This window comes from Eublepharis macularius, chromosome 2 (assembly GCF_028583425.1).
Source record: "Eublepharis macularius isolate TG4126 chromosome 2, MPM_Emac_v1.0, whole genome shotgun sequence".
Lineage (NCBI taxonomy): Eukaryota > Metazoa > Chordata > Lepidosauria > Squamata > Eublepharidae > Eublepharis > Eublepharis macularius.
Genome location: NC_072791.1, coordinates 187,596,868 through 187,619,327, shown reverse-complemented (window position 1 = coordinate 187,619,327; position 22,460 = coordinate 187,596,868). Strand labels below are relative to the sequence as shown.

The 22,460-nt window shown below is 41.0% G+C and overlaps 1 protein-coding gene across 4 annotated transcripts in view; it reads right to left on the bottom strand.

The window, feature by feature from the left end:
• Window positions 1-22,460, bottom strand: part of GALNT13 (polypeptide N-acetylgalactosaminyltransferase 13) — a 261,092-nt gene that overhangs the window by 100,284 nt on the left and 138,348 nt on the right. For all 4 annotated transcript variants that reach the window (XM_054971446.1, XM_054971448.1, XM_054971445.1 and 1 more), the window contains one exon: window positions 15,048-15,228. In XM_054971446.1, the coding sequence (XP_054827421.1) occupies window positions 15,048-15,228 (181 nt within the window). The remainder of the gene's footprint in view (window positions 1-15,047; window positions 15,229-22,460) is intronic.

Here is a 22,460-nt window from a genome sequence, read left to right as displayed (position 1 = left end):
TCCCACTTCTAGTAACACAGTTTGATCTAAACATAACTACTAAAAATACTTTCATAAAAACTACAGCAGATGTATACTGCTTTAATACTACTTTTGGTAGGACATGTTAGATGCCACATTCCTTCTTGTATGTATGAAATCTTTAAAACTATGCTTCTTTCATATTACGGTGTCCGTTGGGTTTTTGAGCTTTCTCTCACACAGTACAGAGAGCATCCTTATCTATAAATTAAATCTTTGACAAACATTATCACTCAGTGGATATGTTCTTCCCTGCTACATAGTGTCAATGCAGGTGTTTATTCTTAGATGAATGAAAATTTACTCCTAGATATAAATACAAGTTTTTCACCATGCCTAGCTCAAAGGATATATTTAACAAGACAGTGGCAGGACTAACCATCACTTTCTCTTTTCTGAGCAAACACATTCCTGCAAGAGAGAGAAGTGTAAGCCCCCCAAAGATATCAATTTCAGAACCTCATTGTCAACACTCATTGCCTTTTCTTCTTCATAGAAATCACTGTTTTACTTGACAGCCTCTTTGAAGAAATTTATATAAACTGAAGGATCAGCAGAGCAGAGTACATTAAATAACCTGTTTTCTGACATTAAAAATGATATACACAAATAAACCAAAGGAATTTCTGGGGGAAAGTCTCCATTATGATAGTGCAAATAATTTCTATTAATATTGTTACTAAATGAAAAGTTATGCCTTTTGCGCTTTTTCAGCCAGTCATTTAAGAAGGAAATTTGCTAGGCAATCAATTATTTATTTAGATGTTTATCCTACTATTTCAAGATACTGGTGATGAATAATAATATTTAAAACAAAATAAACTCTGTGGAATAAAATGCCTTCTCAAACATAAAACATATATAGTGAATGTCATGCTGGCTTACCGCATGTATTCTGAGGGTGTGTGACAAAAATAAATCAACAATGATTCACTTTCCTCCTCAAATTATTATTATTCATTCCTGCTAAAGCTGTCACAGAATTTCACCTGAAGCAAAATGCAAGTGGAATTTTGAGAATCCTGTTTGGCAAACAGAAGGCTGTATAGTACTCAACACGCACTGCTGCCCCTTCTCTCTAAGTGAATGGACGATCCTACAAGGCCAGCTGTCCCAGTGTATGTTGTAGTGAATACTTTGGTTTAAGATATAGTAAGAAATTAACAGGCTAGGATTTAATCCTCACATTGAAAGCAACAAACGGGCTTGAATCTTGCACGTTTGAAATTTTCCTCTAGGCTAAGGAGCCCTCCTCCAACAGAAGTTGCTTTTCCTGGGAAGAGCCTTCCTCTGACCAAAGAACCACTTCTGTCAGAGGAAGGATCCTTAGACTGAAGGAAAGTTTCAAACTTTGCAGAGTGGACTGGTGGGATTCAAGTCATTGTCTGTTGAGTTCTTTCTCTGTCTCACGACGACTAAGAAAACCTGCATACCTAACCTCCTCCTGAAGGACCAGGTGTGTAGCTTAGGAGGCTGTTAAATCTTGGCCTGTGGTTGGAGGTTCAGGTCTCCTCTGGGCACGTAGCCCCTTTTATCAGCTTTTCCTGATACACCCTTCTAAGGCCCTTCCTTGAAATACATGATCCAGGGCTTCAAACACATCTAGGCTGGGTTACAGTAAAGTTGTTTGGTTGCCTTTGTCCAGAAGGTTCAACTGGTCCAGAATGCAGCAGCCAGCCTACTGTTAGGATATAGACAGCTCCATACTGAAAGGTCTACACTACAGCTCCATACTGAAAGGTCTACACTACACATTTCAAAATGCTTTCTTACCTTTAATATGCTAAATGGTTTGGGTCTGGGATACTTGAAGAACCACCATTTTCTATACCATCTAGCCCTCCAATTAAGGCTTTCTTCCCAAGCCCTGATCTGCAAAGCTGAGGTGGGTGGCTGCCTGAAGCACAGCCTTTTAGTGGTGGGGCCTCATCTTCAGACTACTCGTCAGGCTTGTGACTCTCTTACTGTCCTTTAAATGCCAGGGGGAAACATTTTAATCAAGGGGTTCTATCTTTCTGACCCATTTGATTGTCTGATTCTAGCCTGTTTCCTCTTTAGACCGTTTGTTTTCATAGCTGTTTATGATCAATTATTTTTCATACTTTATGATTTTAATATTTTATTTCATGAGTTGCCTCAAGCTGGTTTCTTAAGGGGCAACATATAACACATTTTATAAATATAATAATCTGAAAGTTGTGGAATTTCCCTGGTTTCATAAAAGCGCCCAGCATATCTGAACATATGCGTTATATCAAGTCAGACAATCTAGCACATTGAACCATTCGTTTATCGAATTCAAATTCCCTGACAGCAGCAACTCGCCACGTCTCAGGAAGAGATCCTGTGGATCAAATGGAGGTGCTAGGTTTGGATCTTGGACTTCTGCACACAAAACTTGCCCCCCCCTACAAACTGTTATTGATATGACAGGTTTTTTCTGCTTGTCACAGAATACAAAAATAGCTTGATTGTACTATAGGCGCTGATGAGTTCTTGCACTCATATTTCAGTGTATGCTGAAATTTTTGACTGAAATTTTTGTCAACCCAAAAGCACTAATAAAACTCTACAATTAAGATGCAGAGAGGGAAGTAGAAGGGTACTGAATTTAAGAGTGAATGGCATTCCTTTAATTTACTCAGTGAAAATACTTACAAAGGAACATAGCTTTATAATTAAACATTCTTTCTAAATAATTCCTGAAAACTATTTTATTTTCAATATCCACTTAGTTAGCCTAAAGCATGTGCTTTGTTACTGAAGTAATTATTGAATCTAACCTCTACCCTCTGCCTCAGAAATCAGCCGTTCTTCTAAACTAAGTGTAATTAAAAAACTTAATCAAAATAGGAAAAAAACACAAAAGCAATCTCAATTAAGCACTCTGTTATACCACAGGCAAACCTATATGCCTGTCCCTCTTTCCTACAAAACCTGGAGCTTTGAAAGAAAATCTTAAGAACAACAGAAATAAACCCCCAAGATTCTGGTTGAGTTTATCATGGAAGATGACAACCATTTACAGGGAAGACACAGAAGAAAGAAGGAAAATAATTGGGCCTGCAAATTACAAAAATGAGTTAAACAATGCTAGCGAAGTCCAAAGGTTCTGCACCACAGGGCCAATAGAAGACATCTGGGCAAGAGAGGTAGAAAATCCAGTTCCTTTTCCCATACAGACACGTGTGCGGACACACACACAAAACAGCAAAGAATTTTATTCTCTTAATGGTGCTTATAATCTGCCAGGTGGGTCCTGGAGATCTCATGGAATTACAACTGATCTCCAGACTACAGAGATCAGTTCCTCTGCAGAAAATGGCTGCTTTGGAGGACAGAGTCTCGACTTTTCCACACAGGGCTTTTTCATGGGTTCTGGCTCCATACCGCATTAATTTCTGTCCAGACTTCTGCATGCATGTTCAAAATACCCCATTTCGTCTCCAAATTGCTTCACAGACTTTTTTGCGTTCCTCATGGAGAAAAGCTGCATGAGCACAGGGAGAAAAGCTTTCCCTTGCTTTTCTGCAGCTTTTCTCCCAGTGCACATACCCCAGTGGTCCCCCGCTCCCGCCCCAACATAGTAAAACTGGGGCTTTTATGAACTGCAGAATCTTTCTTGGGTGTGAAGCTTAGCCTTGGTCCTGATTTTCACCCTCTCCTTTATTCCCCCTGTATCCTGACTGGTTGAATAGTAACCAATTAAGTTTTTTTCGCTGAATTCTGTTTCCAAAAGAATGATTAGCAATGTTGTAATGTTGGTGCCTAAAAGGGAAAAAAAAACAACCTTGCAACTGTGGGGTGGTGGTGGAGGGGGTGGGGATACTGTAGTATGGCTAACACAAAAAGCTTTTGGTGTTTTATAAAACAAAAATTTTTAAACAGTAACATTGCAAGGTTGGTGCCGTTAAAAAAAGACAAAAAAAATTCCTTGAACTAGAACCTGTATTCTGATCTATGCTGCTCATTTACAAGTGGGAAAATGCAATTCTTAAGTACCTTTGAATAATGAAGGATCCTCCAAATCAACAAAAAGCTGGACTTCCTGTTTGGGATCCATGGAGGTCTAACGCAGCTCCACTTGCGGAGCTGACCGGACTGCCGTTTTAACCGGCCGGAGGGGTGAAAATAGCCCGCGGCCGACTGCTCTCAGGTGGGGAGCAGGCAAAGAACGCTCAAGACCCTAGGGTGAGCTAGATCTCGGACGAGGGGGGGCTCTACACAGCGAGTCTCCCCCCGATCCTTGAGGTCCCACCTTGCGACGGGTCGGCTATAATCTCTGCGGCAGTTTTGGGGCCAATTCGGCTGGCATAAGACCTACATACCCAAGCATCGATTGGGGGAAGAAGCTGAGAGGAGAACTTAAAATCGAAACAGCGATTACAACCCGAGAAAAGTGAAGAGAAGGTAAAGATCATTATCTTCTGAGACGGGACAGATTGATAAAAACAGAGAGGAAAAAAAGTAGATTTTTAAACTGCAACAGACTAGTGAAAAGGAGGGGAAGACTCGGCAGGAATCGAATTTAAAAAGAGACTAAGTTTAAAGAAGTTATTAAAGAAATGGGACTATTGTTTTGAATACCTGTGGCTTTGGAGCTGTGAGAAAAAGACACCATCGCGAGATCTGCTGTGGGAAGACGGGAGACAGGAAGTGCGTAATAACAATAGAGTGGCTGGAGAGAAGCGGCCCTTGCTGGAGGGCAGGAAGTAGGGAATCGCCATTTTTGAAAGGGGAAGGGTCGCGGCTTCAGTGGAAGAGGAAGTAGGCCATCTTGGATTACAAAATCATAGAGAAACCATAGAGAAAAGACGCCCGACATTTTGGACTCTTTAAAACTTAATTTCTATAAGAAGACCGGGACATTTAAAATAGAAAAACGTTAAATTTTACGCCACGGAGTTAAGGAAGAGAGCGGATTCGTGGGAGCGAGCTAAAGCAAGCCCCACGATGTCAAAAAAAGAGTGGCAATCGGCAATAGAAAACCTGGATAAAAACCTGGACAAAAAACTTTTGGATATGATTAAAGAACTTAAGGACACGAAATTGGAGCTGATAAAAGAGGTTAAAGAGGTTACACAGACAGTAAAATCGGAGCTGTCAGAAGTGAAAAAAGGTATGGAAACAATACGAAGTGAACTACAAGGAACGCAGCAGAGAGTTAAAACAGTAGAAGACGCGATGGAGAATTTAGCAGACACGCAACAAACAGAGATGAGATTGGTGAAGGGGAGAATGTCAGTTGCAGAAACTAAACATATGGAGAAGCAGCTACGTTTTCGTGGCTTGCCAGAAGTGGAAGGAAAGTCAGCGCAAGAACAGATGACTGAGGTGTTGGCTGAATACCTGGGGAAGGAGGAGGAGGAAGTTGTGGCTATCCTAGATGTGGCGTACCGTGTGAACTCGAGAATTGCAGCCCAGAGGAAATTACCAAGGGATGTGATTGTGCAGTTTACAACTAGAAACATGAAAGAGAGGATTGTGACAAAACAGTTTCAAGATCCATTGGAGATTGATGGCAAGACGATTATTATAATGAAGGAGCTGCCCAGATCAGTGTTATTGGACCGGAAAAAATATAAAGTGCTAATTCAGACTTTGAAGGACATGAATATTAGGTACAGATGGGAGCTACCGGAAGGAGTGTCCTTTGAGTTTGGAGGGGCAAAAAAACGCATCAGATCTGAGCGGGAGATGGAGCGATTTATTAAGGACAATGAAAAAGACTTACCAACAAAACTATGAATATGGAGTGTAAAGTATTATCTTGGAATGTAAATGGACTAAACTCACCGAATAAGAGGAAAAATATTTTTCATTGGCTACTAAAACAAAAATGTGATATTGTTTGTTTGCAGGAGACCCATATTAGAAAACAGGATGTAAAATATTTAAAATCTGGAAAATTGGGTAAAGAATTTGTAGCGGCCTCCAACAAGAAAAAAAGAGGAGTGGTGTTGTACATAAAGGAGGAGCTGCAGCCAAAATTTGTTATGAGAGATGTGGAAGCTAGATTTGTAGCAGTGGAATGTAATTGGAATTTAAAGAGAGTGTTGGTAGTCGGACTTTATGCACCTAATGGTGCAAAGGAAAGCTTCTTTGAGGATTTAAGGAAGCATTTAGACGATCTTGCATATGACCAGATAATTCTTGCTGGAGACTTCAATGGAGTGACAGATTTGGAATTAGACAAAAAGACTACAACAGCACAAAAGAAAAGAGGACTATTGCCAAAGCTTTTTTTTGAGTTGATTCAACAAGAGACTCTCGAAGATGTATGGAGGAGAGAATATCCTAAAACCAGACAGTTTACTTTTTATTCTGCAAGGCATCTTACATTATCAAGAATTGACATGATCTGGGCCTCAAAAGACTTAGCGTTATGGACTAAGGAGGTAGAAATAATGCCGATGGTAGGCTCAGATCACAACCCAATTATATGGAAATTTGGAAAAAGGAGAAAAAGGAAAGCCTGGAGAATAAATGAGGACTTGTTACAGGAAAGAGAGAATATGGAAATATTGAGAAGAGAGACAAAGTTTTTCATACAATACAACGTGAACAAAGAAGTACCAACCAACAAAGTTTGGGATGCATACAAGGCGGTTGTAAGGGGCATACTAATGGACTTAAATGGTAGAGCAAGGAAAAAGAAAGAGGAGAAAAGACAAGAGATTGAGGAGAAAATAAAAGCCAAAGAAGCACAGTTAAAAAAGAGACCAGGAAAAAAGAAAATATACCAGGAAATCAAAATTCTTCAAGAACAGCTAACAGCAATGAGTAATAAAGAATTGGAGTGGAACCTTAAAAGATTGAATCAAAAAGCGTTTGAGGGTGCCAATAAACCTGGGAAATATTTGGCATGGCAATTGAAGAAGAAAAGGGAAAAGAAAACAATAAATAAAATCTGTGAAGAAAATAAAACATACTTGGAGCAGACTACCATCAGTAGAGCCTTTTATAAATTTTATGCTAAGCTGTATAATAAAAAAGAAGTAAACAAAGAATCAATAGCATCATATCTGGAGAAAACCAAACTTCCAGAAATCTCGGAAGCTTGGAGAAATAAGTTGAACAGTGAAGTAACTGATGAGGAAATAAGTAAGGCAATACAATCCGCAAATCTAGGAAAGGCGCCAGGGCCAGATGGACTTACGGCTAAATTTTATAAGATAATGGCCAATGAACTGGCACCATTCCTAAAAGAGGTGATGAATGGAGTTTTTAGGGATCAAAGGATTCCAGATACTTGGAGTGAAGCGAATATATCATTGATCCCAAAAGAGGGCCAAGACCTGACCAACGTGAAAAATTACAGACCTATATCACTACTTAACAATGACTATAAAATTTTTGCGAAGATATTGGCGGAGAGATTGAAGGGGTGGCTCTCGGAAGTTATAGAGGAGGAACAAGCAGGCTTTTTGCCAGACAGACAAATAAGAGACAATTTAAGGACAGTGATCAATGCTATTGAATATTATGACAAGCGTTGTGACAAAGAGGTTGGTTTCTTCTTTGTAGATGCTGAAAAAGCGTTTGACAATTTAAACTGGGACTTTATGTTTGCCACTATGGAAAAGCTACAACTGGGAGAAAGATTTGTCAAAGCAATTAAGGAAATTTATAGAGACCAGACTGCAGCAATTGTAGTGAATGATGAACTGACCAAGAAATTGACGATTAGTAAAGGAACAAGACAAGGTTGCCCGTTATCTCCATTGCTGTTCATTTTAGTATTGGAGATTCTGATGATACAAATACGACAAGACGAGGAAATACGAGGAATAAAAATAAAGGACTATTCATATAAGGTCAGAGCATTTGCAGATGACATAATGTTAATTGTAGAAGACCCACTGGAGAACATGCCAAAAGTGATAGATAAGATTAAGGAGTTTGGAGACTTGGCAGGTTTCTTCATTAACAAAAAGAAGTCAAAGATACTATGCAAAAACATGACTAAGCAGAAACAACAATTGTTAATGGAAACAACGGATTGTGAAGTAACTAGTAAGGTGAAATATTTGGGAGTTGAGCTGACTGCAAAAAATATAGATTTGTTCAAGAATAATTATGAAAAATTATGGATTCAGATAGAGAGAGACTTGATCAAATGGAATAGATTGAACTTGTCATGGCTGGGCAGGATTGCAGCAGTTAAGATGAATGTGTTACCAAGAGTAATGTTTTTGCTACAGACAATACCAATCATCAGAGACTCTAAACAATTTGAAAAATGGCAGAGGAAAATATCAGATTTTGTTTGGGCAGGCAAGAAGCCTCGAGTGAAAGTAAAAGTTTTACAAGATGCAAAGGAAAGAGGCGGAATGCAACTGCCCAACCTGAGACTTTATCATGATGCAATCTGCCTAGTTTGGCTAAAAGAGTGGATGACATTAAAGAATAAGAAACTATTAGCCCTAGAGGGATATAAAAAAATTTTTGGATGGCACGCATACCTATGGCATGACAAAGTGAAGGTCAACTCGATGTTCCTGCATCATTTTGTAAGGAGAAGTTTATATACAATCTGGAAGAAGTACAGAATTTATCTACATGAAGGAACCCCCTTGTGGGTGGTTCCATATGAGGTGATAGACCCGAGAGCTGTTGATAATGAACAACAATGCTTAACGTACAAAGAAATAACTAAAATTGAAGTATCTAAACTTAGAATAAAGACGCAAGAGGAACTATCACCTAACTATGATTGGTTCCAGTATAGGCAGATCAGAGACTTATACAATTCGGACTCTGCAAAACGGGGCATACGAACAGAGAACTCGGAACTAGAGCAGACCCTTCTTAAAGAAGATAAGAAAAGAATATCCAAGGTATACCAAGTACTGCTGAAATGGTATACTGAGGACGAGACAGTTAAAACACAGATGGTGAAATGGGCTATAAATTTTAATAAAGAAATAACAATGGAGGCATGGGAATACTTGTGGAAAACTACAATGAAGATAACGACATGTACTAATATTAAAGAGAACATTTACAAAATGATTTATCGTTGGTACATGACACCAAAGAAGATTGCGCTAGGGAACTTGAATACTTCTAATAAATGCTGGAAATGTAAGAAACATGAGGGCTCCCTCTACCACATGTGGTGGTCGTGTGAGGTAGCTAGGCAGTACTGGGGGGAAATAATAAGAGAAATGAGTGAAATTTTACAGTTTCAAATAAATAAGAACCCAGAACTCCTGCTACTAAACTTGGGAATGGAGGGAATTCCAGCCCATCATAGGACGTTGATATTTTATATGACAGCAGCAGCTAGACTTTTGTATGCGCAAAAATGGAAAGTACAAGAAGTGCCAACTATTGAAGATTGGATCTACAAATTGCTGTATATGGCTGAAATGGACAAGATGACGAGAAAATTGAGAGATCTGGACTCAGGGCAGTTTAACACGGACTGGGAGAAGCTGAAACAACATCTGGAGAAGAAATGGGAGGTGGGAGGAAAACTGTGGCAGTTTGAGAACTACTGAAGTATAATATAAGTATAAAAGAGAGGGGTGACTTTACCGGGGGAGGAAGAGAAAAGTGAACTTATAAGCAGTTAGATTAATAGATTGATATATATATATAGATATGTATAGGTTAATTGATAGAACATTGATAGAGAATAATTAATGATAAGGTTTAAACATGAGGATTGAGTAACTAACAATATTTTCTTTCTTTGATAAGATTTATATGCACCAAACTGAATGTACAGAAGAGTTAAATTGATTGACTATGTGATGAGCTATATAGAATTACCATAAAAAGATGAAATGAGTAACATATAGAGAACAAATCAAATTGTTTGATTTGTTTGATTTAAATGTGGGAAATTTTTATGGTTTATGATATATAGGTTTATGATATATAGAAATATTCAGAATGGGAAAAGGGGATAAATTGTTTATCCAAGGACGTACAGTTTGGGTGTATAGTAAGTAAAGGAGTTAAAGATGTACTGCTTAATATAATGGAGAATGCATATCTGTTTTAGATAGAGGAATTTAATAGAAGTAAGGGAAAAGGGACAGAGGGGGGGAAAGCTGTTGGAAGTCAACAAAAGGGGGGGAAAGGGAGGGGGTTAGAAATGAAAAATTTGGGGAAAATTGAATGTAATGTAAAAATAATAATATTCTAACCCAATAAAAATTTTTCTAAAAAAAAAAAAAAATCAACAAAAAGCTGTCTTCAAAAGGGCTAATATCGCTGGTCTCTGCATCATCAATGGGAACTATAAGCGTTCAAAGGATATGTGTTTTCTTAACAATCCCTTAGAGTACTTTTCAATTTGGACAGCCTTTGTCTAGGAGTTCCTTCTTCACTTAACAGAGAAAATATATGCAATTCACAAAAACAGACTTTGTGTCAGTGTAAACATCACCAAGAATGACACTATACCATTCAGAACCATCCTTGTCAAAAAGTAGAATAAAAACTCTTTCCTTATATTGTACTGAGCAAATATTTATCTGCTCAGACTTTTTTGTGTGTGCTGTAAAGGTCCACTGCAGCGTATTCTTGGTTCTTGGACAGATGTTGTTTTATACATTTTCCTAGCATTTTCTTTTGTGCATGTTAAATGTTGCTTAGTTTGTTACTAATTTTTCTTATTCTATAGTTTTTATTTTACTTTTCATTGATTTTTTAAAATTATTGCTACATACATACGTAGATTTTTAAAAAATTTCTCGGAGAAGAAACTAATACGTAATCTGAATAAATAAAATACATACTCATGGAAAATGGGTGAGTGCGGGGGTGGGGATGTACCTACTAGAACCAAATGGATAGGATTCTGAAGCGATGCAATGGTGCTGCTGACAGGGGAAACTAGAGGGCCATCTTCATTATTGGGTTTAGAGTTTGACCTCAAGCACAATTTTGTGAGCACCATGAATATATCTAATTCTCAACATGGCCAAATCTGTGGATATTTAAATCCAGAGACTGGAGCCATGAATAGACAAGATAGATCTTTCTACAAACCTGAAAAATGCCCCAGGTTTGCAGAAAAAACTGAAAAAACCACCCCTGCACTGAGGAGTTAAAACCTTCCAAAAACAGAAGCAGCGCTTGTAACTTTAAGAGACTAATGCACTTGTGGCAGTTGCTAGGCAACCACAACAGTACTGTGAGCCTTTAAAACTTGGTTTCTCTCAGTAAAAGGCATGGAGGTGGGGAAAGGCCCTTTCCAGGGTTGATTAAGTGAGGACTCATTGGGACAATGGCTGGCAGCAATCACTGTGTGACTCATCATCATCTGATTTGCATGACTTGCCCATGATTGGCTGCTTGCTGATGTTCAACAGCAGCCACCCCACAGATACCAGTGTGGTATAGTGGTTAGTTTTATACTAGGATCTGGGAGAGCCAGGTTTGCAGCACCACTATGGTGTTCATGGCTCAGTCATTCACTCTCAACCTAACCTACCTCAAAGGGTTCTTCAGCAGATAATATGGAGGAGAGGAGAATGATGTAAGTTGTATTGTGGAGAAAGGCAAGATAGAAATGAATAAATAATAAATATAGCTGGTTGAGGGGGCAGAGAAAAGGCAGGTTGGTTAGTGGGTGAAAAGGAGAGAAGCAAGCAGGAAAAGGTGAACATATGAGGGCTGGAAAGAAGAAATAGTGTGGGGAGGAAGATACAGGGGAAGATTAGTTGTCCTTGCAGCTTCCTCATTGTGCAACTTGGCCTTGCCTGGCCAGCACCATGCAAGTGGGCCCACCCAGCTTGGCCAATATGACACTGAGCCCGACTTGGTGACTGGCATCATGCAACTGGCCATAGGGAAAGGTTGCCAGGGGTAGCGAGGGAGAAACAAGTGAGGTTAGGGTGGGGGGAGTTAAAGGTAGGTAGCAGTGGTGGGTGGGAAGGAAAGAAAGAAGGAAGCAAGGAATGGTAAGAGGCTAGGTGGGTTTTCAGGAGGGGAAAGAGGAAATAGTGGAGGGGGGAAATGAAATACCCCCCACAAGTCTTTGCGGGTCCCCCACTTTTAGGGCCTATTTCCATACATAGGTCATTCTTACTACATTGGGCTTGCTTGCACTTGACATTTTAAGCTTCAGTGTACAATGAAAGCTATTCAAAATATTTGAGAGGATTTTAAATTTTATGGAAGAATCTTGTAGCCTCGTTAATGTTTACCTGTAGCAGATCATGGATGACTCTGGACAAAAGTAGTATAGTCACACATCTTGCCCCCTTGTTTTTTTAAAGTCTTAGCTCATAATGCTTTTGATAGCTTACAAATGACTAGTTTCCACCAATCAAGATACTTCTTGAAATGCAGGGGTGAAAGTAGTCATTACTGGAAAGCTGGCATTTCAGATAAATACAGTTATTTCTGATCAAAGCTACAATTTGAAGTTTTCAATTCTTGTCTTTGATCTTAGCAAGTGCCCTTTCCATTTGAAATCCTGTGAATTCACTAGAGAATGATTTCAACCTTGAGTCACTTTTCTTCAAATTACCTGCTGCGTTAGGTAGCTTGAAGCCAAAAGAACCATTTTACCAGGAACCTAAAATTGCCTTAAGAGTTTTTAAAGGGAATCCTAGGTGTTTAATCCTTACTAGTTTAACAGTAACATAAAATGAATTGAACAGCAGCTGAATAGGAATGCAAGCATGATATTAAATGGATTTTAAATTACAACCAAGCAAAATTACTCACAAGTTTTTAACACTCAGCTGTGCGCAAAATGCATCCCCCTTTTTACCTTTCCCTCAATGATGCTTTCACATAGGCTAATCTGACATTCTATAGTACTTTGATGTCATCATGAGATACAATTAAGTCATTTATGCGACTAAGTCAGGAAGGAGACAGAAGTAACCATGAAAGAAATTACAGTATAACAGCCGCCAGGGAAAACAGTATCACTGAACAGGATTTTTCTAAAGGTGACTGTTTGGGAAATGGGTTACATAAGAACATAAAAAGATCCCTGCTGGATCAGAACAGTGGCTCATCTAGTCCAGCATCATGTCTCACACAGTGGCTTACCAGCTACTCTGGAGGGCCAACAACAGTACAGAGGCAGAGGTCTTTCCTTGATGTTGCATCCTGACTCCCTTTGGTCACCTTGGCTAATAGCCTTCATGAATTTGTCTACTTTTATGCTTTAGACATTTATGCTTGTGGCCATCACTACATCATCTGACAGTGAATTTCACATTCTAATAACTCGTTGTGTTAAAAAAGTATTTCCTTTTGTTTTAGTTGGTTAACAGCAGCATCTTTCCCAATGCACAGAACCAGGTTCCACGTACTGTAGGAAGGCACCACCAATAGCTGAGCAGGTGAGATCCAGGGTTTTTTCATTCAAAGTCTCTGCTGTTGAAGCTTCTGCTTCAAAGCCCTAGAACAGGGGTCTCCAATCTTTCTGAGCCTGCCGGCCTGCAAGTTCTGAAACAGCAAGGTGGGAGTAGCCACAACATGGCTGCTGCAGGAGGCAGAGCCAGACACACAATGGTTGCTACATGTTATCTTCATTAACCTTGTGCTGTGGTGGCAGTGCTGCCAAAGCAAAGATTTTAAAAATCTGTGCAGCCAATGAAATCTCCAATGGCCAGTCAGAAGCCTTGCTGAGCCAAAGACCCACTCAGCCCTACCCACTTTTAAAAAACACTTGGTAGACATTTAAAAAAAGCGTTAATGACTGCTATAGCGTGAATAAGGGTGTGAACTAAAAAAAATGGGTGAATCTGGATCTAGGTTTCAGGGATACCAAAAAAATCTGACATCTGGATAATTCAGGTCAGATTCTCTAATCTGGTTAGAGAATCTCAAAAGTATCCAGCCATTATTCCCTATGGGGAAAATATTGGGGGACGGGGACATTTTTAAAGCAAACTCTACCAAATTTGCAAGGAACTTAGTCCTTCCTGTCAACAGAAGACCCCCCTCCCCAAGTTTCAGGAAGATTGGGCCCTGGGATCCAATTCTGTTGGCCCCTGTATAAGCTGCCCCCAGCCACTGTCCATTTTTTCCTATGTGGGAAACATTTACAAGGCTTTCCAGGCTAAGGGAAAAGTTAAGCAAAGGCAACCTTTGGCCAAAACCAGTCCTAAGTGTAAGTTCCACTCCCATTCAAGCTGAACCAACTAAGCCCAATGGAACCAAAGGAAGGGAACCAATGTCAAATCAGAGAATCCCAATACACCAACCAGAAAACTCCAATGTAAAAGTAGAGAAGCAAGAGCAGGTGAAGCTCACTGGAGCCATGGAGTTTAAAAGGTGGCTGGTAGCAGCTTGAAGGGCCATTCTGGAGCATAGGCAGGGGTGAAGGGTAGGATGGGAATCTACTCTGCCTGCTGCCTCCTGTCACCACAACCCTTGCACAGCTTTCCTACCATGGTGCAGAGCTTGCCTCTCCTTCACACCACTGCCCTCTCACTTGCTGCTGCTCCACCTCTGCTGCAACTATCTGCTGCTGAATAAATCAAGCCCAAGAGAGTTTGGCTCCCCAGATCTGACATGAGATTCTCCAATTTGATCTGGCATGGCTGGATTATGCTGGATTGGGCACAAGTCTGGCTATTTAGCCAGATCACAAATCCCTGATCACATACCCCTAGGCGTGGATAGGCAACAAATCGGCAATCCCTGCTCTGACATTATGCCAACGAAGTCTCTTCACTGCGGTTTTGCTTAAGTACATCAGGGTCCCCTCCAAGCTTCCCTGCCTTACAATGGAATGTTCAGAATGAAGGTGATACATGCTATAAGGTTGGTAAGGGCAGTTGCTGCCATATACAAAATAAAAACCCACAAAGTTTCAAATTGCACACTCTTCACCAAAAGTATTATTGGGCCTTGGATGGCTGCAACAGAAAGGTTTATATTTTGAAACAAAACATTACTCTTTCAAAAATATATGATTAAGAACTGTATTTAATACTAATATTAAATACAGGCATCCTCCTATCCCTGTCTCAATAGACAGATTGATAAAGAGGACAGCACTGCTTTTATTTCATACTTCCCACAAAAGGATTCCTTACCAGGAGATATTATATAGAAGAAATCTTTAAATTCATCCATCCACACCTCCGCCAGTCGTCTATTGTTCTTGTTAATTACATGACCAGTACCACCAGGAAAGGTATAAGGCGTAGCTTTCCGAAAGACATGGCCAACATGTGAGCATGTTACAATCTCCAATGAGCCTCCACATTGCCAGATCTGAAATGTTAAACATAAATAAAAAGTAAGTAGCTTGTTTGCAATCAGACAAAAAACTAAGTGTTGGTGTTACTTATTATACAAGAAAGGATATGAAAGTAAAAAAGTGGAGCTCAAAAATGTGCTATCCTGGGAGCATGGTTCACTATGTTATCCTTGAATATATACCATTCTTTAGGTCCCCTAGCCCTTTCCTGAACATATTTATTTGGAAGTCTTACAAATAGAACCTTACACTTACAGTGATTATTTGAGTGGATATTGCTAACCAGATTTTTCCAAACAAAAAACACAAAGTAGTGAAATATCCAAGCACGCTGGATAAAATAACACAAGTTCATTTCTGAAAGAACTTTAACTTGCAGGATCACAGACAGTGATCCAAGAATCCCAGGACCCATGGATCTCAAATTTGTAAGGATGGGGCTTGTGTATCTTGCATGTTAGAACCGTGAGTTAAATTTTTTACAAGGCTGCAATGTGAAAGCCACTTGTATATTTCCCATTACATTGCACCATATTACTAGCCTTCAGACAGCTGTAACTTCATTGAGGCTTGATTCTTTTCTACCAAATACTACAGATTCTATAGAATCTGTCCCTATGATAACGGTTGATCCTTATACTAAAGTTAAGGAAAGTGTATTACTTTTATGGCAGTGATACCTTGCCTTTGGAATGCCCTCTCCCTTGAAGCTTGCTTGGTGCCTACTTCACCTTCTCTTAGATGCCAAGCCAAAATATTTCTCTGTATCCAGCCTTTTAAAACTGTTTTATGGTCTGCTCTAACTTGAGGACCTTTTTAATAAGTCGCACTTTGTTCTGTTTTACATGCTTTTATGCCCTGGCTTGCTTTTATTGGCATGTTCTTATGGACTTGGATTGATTTATTGATATATTTCATTGCTGTCATTTGATGTTGTTTTAATTGTCTTTTTGCTTGGTTTTATATTATTGATCTGAGCCACCTAGAGCAGGACCGTTTTCTCACATCCTTAAAGGGGCACCCCACTCACCGAATGCTGGCAGCTTTCTTCTTCACTCCACACGTCTTCAATTTCATCGTGGTAGCAGGCTTTTTGGCACTTTTTATGAGAACACAATTTCCTGCACTTTCCTGTGACCCCAAAAAGGCACAGAAAAGCAGAAGCCAAACGGCCTGCTTCCGCTTTGAAACTGGAGACATGTGGAGTGAAGGAGAAAAGCCGCCAGTGTTTAGTGAGTGGGCCGTCCCTTTAAGGATGTGTGGAAATGGCCCAGGTCTGGAGAGGTAGCGTATTGGTCTGTAAATAAAATTATATTATCCCATCAATTTTTAACAACAACAACAACAACAACAACATTCAATTTATGTCAAATTTGGGCTCTAAGAGAGACTAAATGTTGAAAGTTTTAGGAGATATACAATTAGCCTTTCATCTCAATGATCATTCATACCAGAACAACATATATTTATTATGTCACCATTTCCAATGCGACAAAACACCTGTCCCTCTTTATTATAATTTCTGCTACAAGAATAGAGAGGCCAGGGCCAAAATATTTATTTAGTTCCACTCAGTGGGGCAGTGTAAAATTGAGTAAGGGAAAGCAAAACTTTAAAATACACAAAAGAGAGTATCAGTTCAATATATACAATCTAGTATCTAAAAGTATTTTGAAGCTCGGGTGAATAATTAGCTTGGACATTTACATAAAGAAGGTGCATACCCGTCTGAACTTTCTGTCCTCACAATTTGGTATTCTATGCTGGATGGTGATCCAGAAATAGGAAAAGTGTCAACAATGACCATGTCCTGGTCAGATTACTACCTGTAACAACCACCACCAATGTATATACCGCCCTTTAGGATAACTTAACACCCACTCAGAATGGTTTACAAAGTATGCCATTATTATCCCCACAACAATCCCCCTGTGAGGTGAGTGGGGCTGAGAGAGCTCTGGAGTGCTGTGACTGACTTAAGGTCATCCAGCTGGCTTCAAGTGGAGGAGTGGGGAATCAAACCCAGTTCTCCAGATTAGAGTCCCGTCATTATTAACCACTACACAAAACTGGCAAGATTTAGACCAAAAAATCCTGAACCTTCTTTAACCAGTTGATGTTTTGGGAATTTTGAGAAAGGGTACACTACAAAATGACTTGGAGGAAGGGCCAATCAGGAAATGGGTGCCATGGGGGCTGGGCCAATCAGAAAATGTTGGAAGATTCCACAGAATGGTGAGAGGTTCCAAGCCAAGCAGCCTCTGAAGATGGAAGCAACTGTTTCAGAAGAGGTGCTGCATCAGAAATCAACGGTATTACCCCCTGAGCTCTCTGAAACACCTTCTCTTCCAATGAAGTCAGGACTGACTCTTTACTTTGGTGGTCCTCAGAATTATTAAAAGAAAATTATTTACTTATTTATTTATCTACTTTATTTATACCCCATCTTGTCTTCCCAATAGGGCCCCAAAGCAGTTTACATAATTCTGCTTTCCTCCATTTTTTCACAGCTCTTAATCCAATGCTCTAACCATTACACCACACTAGCCCTACAATTTCACTGGAATGTATAATGGTGCCTACAGGCACTACACTGTAGATTACTGATTTACAGTGCAATCCAAAACAGAGTTACTCAAGCCTAAGCCCACTTGAGTCAATAGGTTTAGGATTGCCCTGTTAGCCTATGAGGGATTCTGAAATTTTCCAGGAGAGATCTGTTTATCTGGCTCAGAGCCTGAAAATTCTGGATAGTTTTCAGAGAGCTCAGAGGAAATTTGTGATGGATATGAGATGCAGGTCAGGCAATGCTGTCAAGTTGCCTTTGGCTGTAGATACAATGACTTGTAGATGTCTTGCCCTTTAGGATCAGCTCCCCAGTATATCAGAGAGCACAGAACAAGAAAGCAGCTGAGATGACACCACTCATGAAGAAAAATGTGGGGAAAATCTCATCAAACACAGGCAACAACAAACAAAAAATATTAATGTTTTGTGTGCTTTTATATATTAATTTTTTGGTGTGCTGTCCAGGGAAGCTTTTCCAGCTGATAAAGGGTCTTTTAAGACCCAAGGCCATTAACATTCTCTGTTGCCATTGTGGATAAAATTGCTCTTTTGTGCCCTAACTTGGACTCTAACCAAAAGAGGCTATCAAAGATGCTCACCCACCCAAACTTGCCAAAAAACACAAATGAGCACTGATGCAGTGAACTAAATTCTTCACACAATGTTCACAAAAATAATTTAGTGAATTTGAAAGTAATATACAAGAGTGAATACAACATGTGAAATTCTAAAACATCATAATCACTATAATATCATCACAATCAATCACACACAGCAAGGTGTTACAACACCGAGTAGCATGTGTATCCTCAGAAAAGGGAAGAATCCCAAGAGTTCTCTTATGAGCTGTCTTCAGTCAGTACACTGAGGATTCCCGCTGAAACCGCGGGGGCAGATGAAAAGTCCCTCCGGACAAAGTGGAAAGGAGCTGGAAGACTGGGAGGAGAATGGAATGTGCAGGTGGAGAACAGCAACCGGGAGCCCCCGAGGGGGACCTCCCCGCCATCTGCCCCCGCGGTTTCAGCGGGAATCCTCAGTGTACTGACTGAAGACAGCTCATAAGAGAACTCTTGGGATTCTTCCCTTTTCTGAGGATACACATGCTACTCGGTGTTGTAACACCTTGCTGTGTGTGATTGATTGTGATGATATTATAGTGATTATGATGTTTTAGAATTTCACATGTTGTATTCACTCTTGTATATTACTTTCAAATTCACTAAATTATTTTTGTGAACATTGTGTGAAGAATTTAGTTCACTGCATCAGTGCTCATTTGTGTTTTTTGGCTAACTTGGACTCTAGCTTAAATATACTGCATTTCTATGATGTATTCCTTTCACACTTCTTCCTCCATTTTTACTTATATCCCTTTTAATGGCAGCCTGAGTATGTTGACAGCATTTGGAGAAATATAGCTTGCCATGCATATTTTTTGACCTTTGCCCTTCTTGGCTGGTATAATCTCTGGTTTGTTCAGAGATGGCTTGTTCAGAGAGGAGGTGTTCCTGACTGCCTTTAAGGAGGCACTTCTGCCTTCCTTTTGAGAGGCAGCAGATGATGGTGCTGCCTTCCTGGGTAGGGTTGCCAGGTGTCCCATTTTGAACCAGACAGTCCAGTATTTTCCCCTTTTCTTCAATAAAAAAATTAAGTAAGCCTGTAACCTTTGTAATTATCAGTCAAGGACAAGTTTATGGGATTGCAATAGCCTTGGATGCCCAGGTGGATGACCTGCACTGGGAGACAGGGGAAATATGAGACTGTTGATTATTCTGTGCACTTCAGCAGCTTTTCAACACAAACAACACTGGCATCTGTGACAGACGCAGCTTCAAATGCTAAGACTGCCAGGCAGTAAAGAGGGGAGGATGATTAACATGTCCCCCACCCTTGTGGCTAGCCTGAAATGGCAGTTGAAGATGGAATGTTGAGGTGACGGTGCTACCAGAGGGAAGGGTTGACAGTTGGAGTAAACTGAAGAGTGAGGGGAGTTGGAGTCTGGCTTCTAACCAGAGAGGGTCAGCCAGAGAATCCTCTGTGGGAGGAAGGAAGGGAAGGTGTACCCTTATAAGAGAAATCATAATGTTCATGAAGCACTTGTAGTCCTTGGACTAAAGTGGGAAAGACAGCACTAACGTCTACATAGACAAAAGGGATCTGGGAATTGTAGTGGGCCGAGGAAGTGGGTAGAAAGGAGTCTCCCTTCGGCATAAGGAACAGTGTTATAGCTGGGGCATAACTATAAATCCTGCCCAGTATCTTAAAAGGGTTTTGACTCAGTGGAGTATCCTGATCCTGAAGTCTGCAGAAAAGGGGAGGCTGTGCTGTGTAGGTGTTAAACTTGGAGCACCTATCTTGTGAAAGAGTGCCAATCTCAGAAAGAATTCACTTTAACATCTTTAAGTCTGATAACACCAACTTCTCTCATAGAATCAAGCAACTTAAGAATCACACCAAATGTTTTGTGCCTTACACCAGTGAAATATTCAGTTTAAAAACCTCTAAGTTATTTCAGTTTTAAATACCTCCCTACATGTCTTCTTATTTTACCTACTTGTAAATAAACCCTCTGTTTCATTTTGAATCTCCCTAAGCCTCATGTGCCAGTTCCTTTCTAAGGGAAGTGCAAACCCCTGATCTTTCCCCTACTTAGACTTGGCTGGGTAACCATACCACTTATATGGTTCTTAAGGGTGGGACAAGAAAGAAGGTTGAAGCTAAACCTCAACCGTGCTACTAAAGGCTTCCTAGCCCAGTATTCAACTTCATATGCTTGGTGAGGAGAAGTTTTACCTCAGGGTAAAGGAAGGTCAGCACACGCCTGAGTTAGACGAGGGTTTGTGACAGCAACTTTCTGAATTAACTGGAAGGGTTGGGAAATGGACAAATTGTCATCCTCTGGTTCTGTTCTATCTGGTATCTGAATTCTAAAAGTGGTTGTCAGGCCCATATCTGGGCATGGCTATGCCTGGCGCCCTTCTGCCTGTCGGAGGCTTCAGGTAAGCAGATTCACCTCACCTCGGCTGGGGCATAGCTGCACTTGGCCCCTTGGTGTCTTGCTGGGGCTTTAGGTAAGTGGCGCTTCGGCTTAGGCGCCGCCACACAAGGCACTCTTGTGCCTAGTGGGAGCTTCAGGGAGGCTGCCTTGAGGCGCATCACCGGTGTTGAGTTCATGGCCGTAGGGGGGTATACATCACCCACACATCACCTTGACTGCCTGCTGCCTCCTTTCTCACTCCCTTCTATATGCAGCCCTGTTCTCCCCCTCCCTCTCAACACCACACACTCACCTCTCTCTCTATCTACCCCTCAACTCTCCACCACTTGGCTCCCAACTAAGCCTGCTTATATAGGGCTTCCTGCTATGCTCTCTTCCCTTCCTTCCTGGGCTGATTGTTCCTGATCTTGGCCAGCTGGGGAGGCCTCCAGGTGTCCCTCCCTGCTCTGATCGCCACCCTTCTCCTGGGCTGATTGCTTCTGATCTGGGCCAGTTGGGGAAGCTCCTAGGTGTCTCTCTCCAGCTACATCCTCTCCCTTTTCCCTTATTCCCTTCTTGGAGGAGGGGGCTGGCAGGGCCTTTCCAGGCAAGGTGGCCAGGTAGCCGCCTCTCAGGGGGCATCTGTGTGGCTAGATAGGTCCCCTGGGTAGGTGGTATTTCTGTGTGCCTGGGCGGGGGGATTTCCTGTCTAGGTTGTTTGGGCATGTGGTTTGCCCTTTGGTGCCTTGCACCTGGGGAGAGGCCTGGGGCTTGTCTATGGTTGCTCCTGGGTCTCCTGGCATCCGCAGGCTGCCTTCTTGCCCGTCTGTGGCTTCCACAGGCCCTGGTGTCCCCCAGCTCTCTGCCTGCTGTGGCGGTGATACATCTTTTGCAGGCACCAGGTGCTGTGGCTGTGAAAAGTCAGGGGGGTGAGGACAGCTCATGCCTGGACAGTGGTGCCAAGTGCCATGATATTTATGGTACTGAGTTCCCCAAGCCTCAGTTTGGTCCGCCATTGAATTTAGTATTAGGGATGCTCCCAATTTTTCATCAATCTTGTTTGGCAGACAAACTTGCCTTATTAGACACTCATAATCAGAGTATGAGCCAATCATGGATACACACAGACTACATTGAACAAATGGAACAGCTGCCTACTGGTTAAAAGCCAACTCATAGCTGATCTGGGGATCAGCTGAAAGTCAGATAATGATATTGCCCACTCAGCAAAAGGGAGCAGAAACTGTAAAAGAGAGAGAAGAAAGCAGAAAAGAGCAAGAAGTGAGCTCTGGCTCACAAAAGCTCATACCCTATCATAAATTTTGTTAGTCTTATAGATGCTACTGGACTCTTGCTCTTTTCTACTGCTACAGGCAGACTAACATGGCTACCTATCTTGATCTATCTTCAGAGAAGAAAGTGTACATTTGTCTTCCCTCCCCTCCAAGCTGGACAGAGACAGAAGCAATACTTTTAATGTCTGCATTGCGAAAAATGAGCTGAACTTCTGATCACCCTGCCCCCCAAATTTGTTACATTTCAGCCAATCATAGAGGCACAAAAGTTTCCAAGATGGACGATCAGAAGAACCTTTTCCCTGGACCTGGCTCCGAACCACCCCGTCCCCCCACAAAAACCTTTGCTGTGTACAGAAAAATTTTCCCAGCAGGAGACCAGAAGCTAGACTCAGCTGATCCCAGC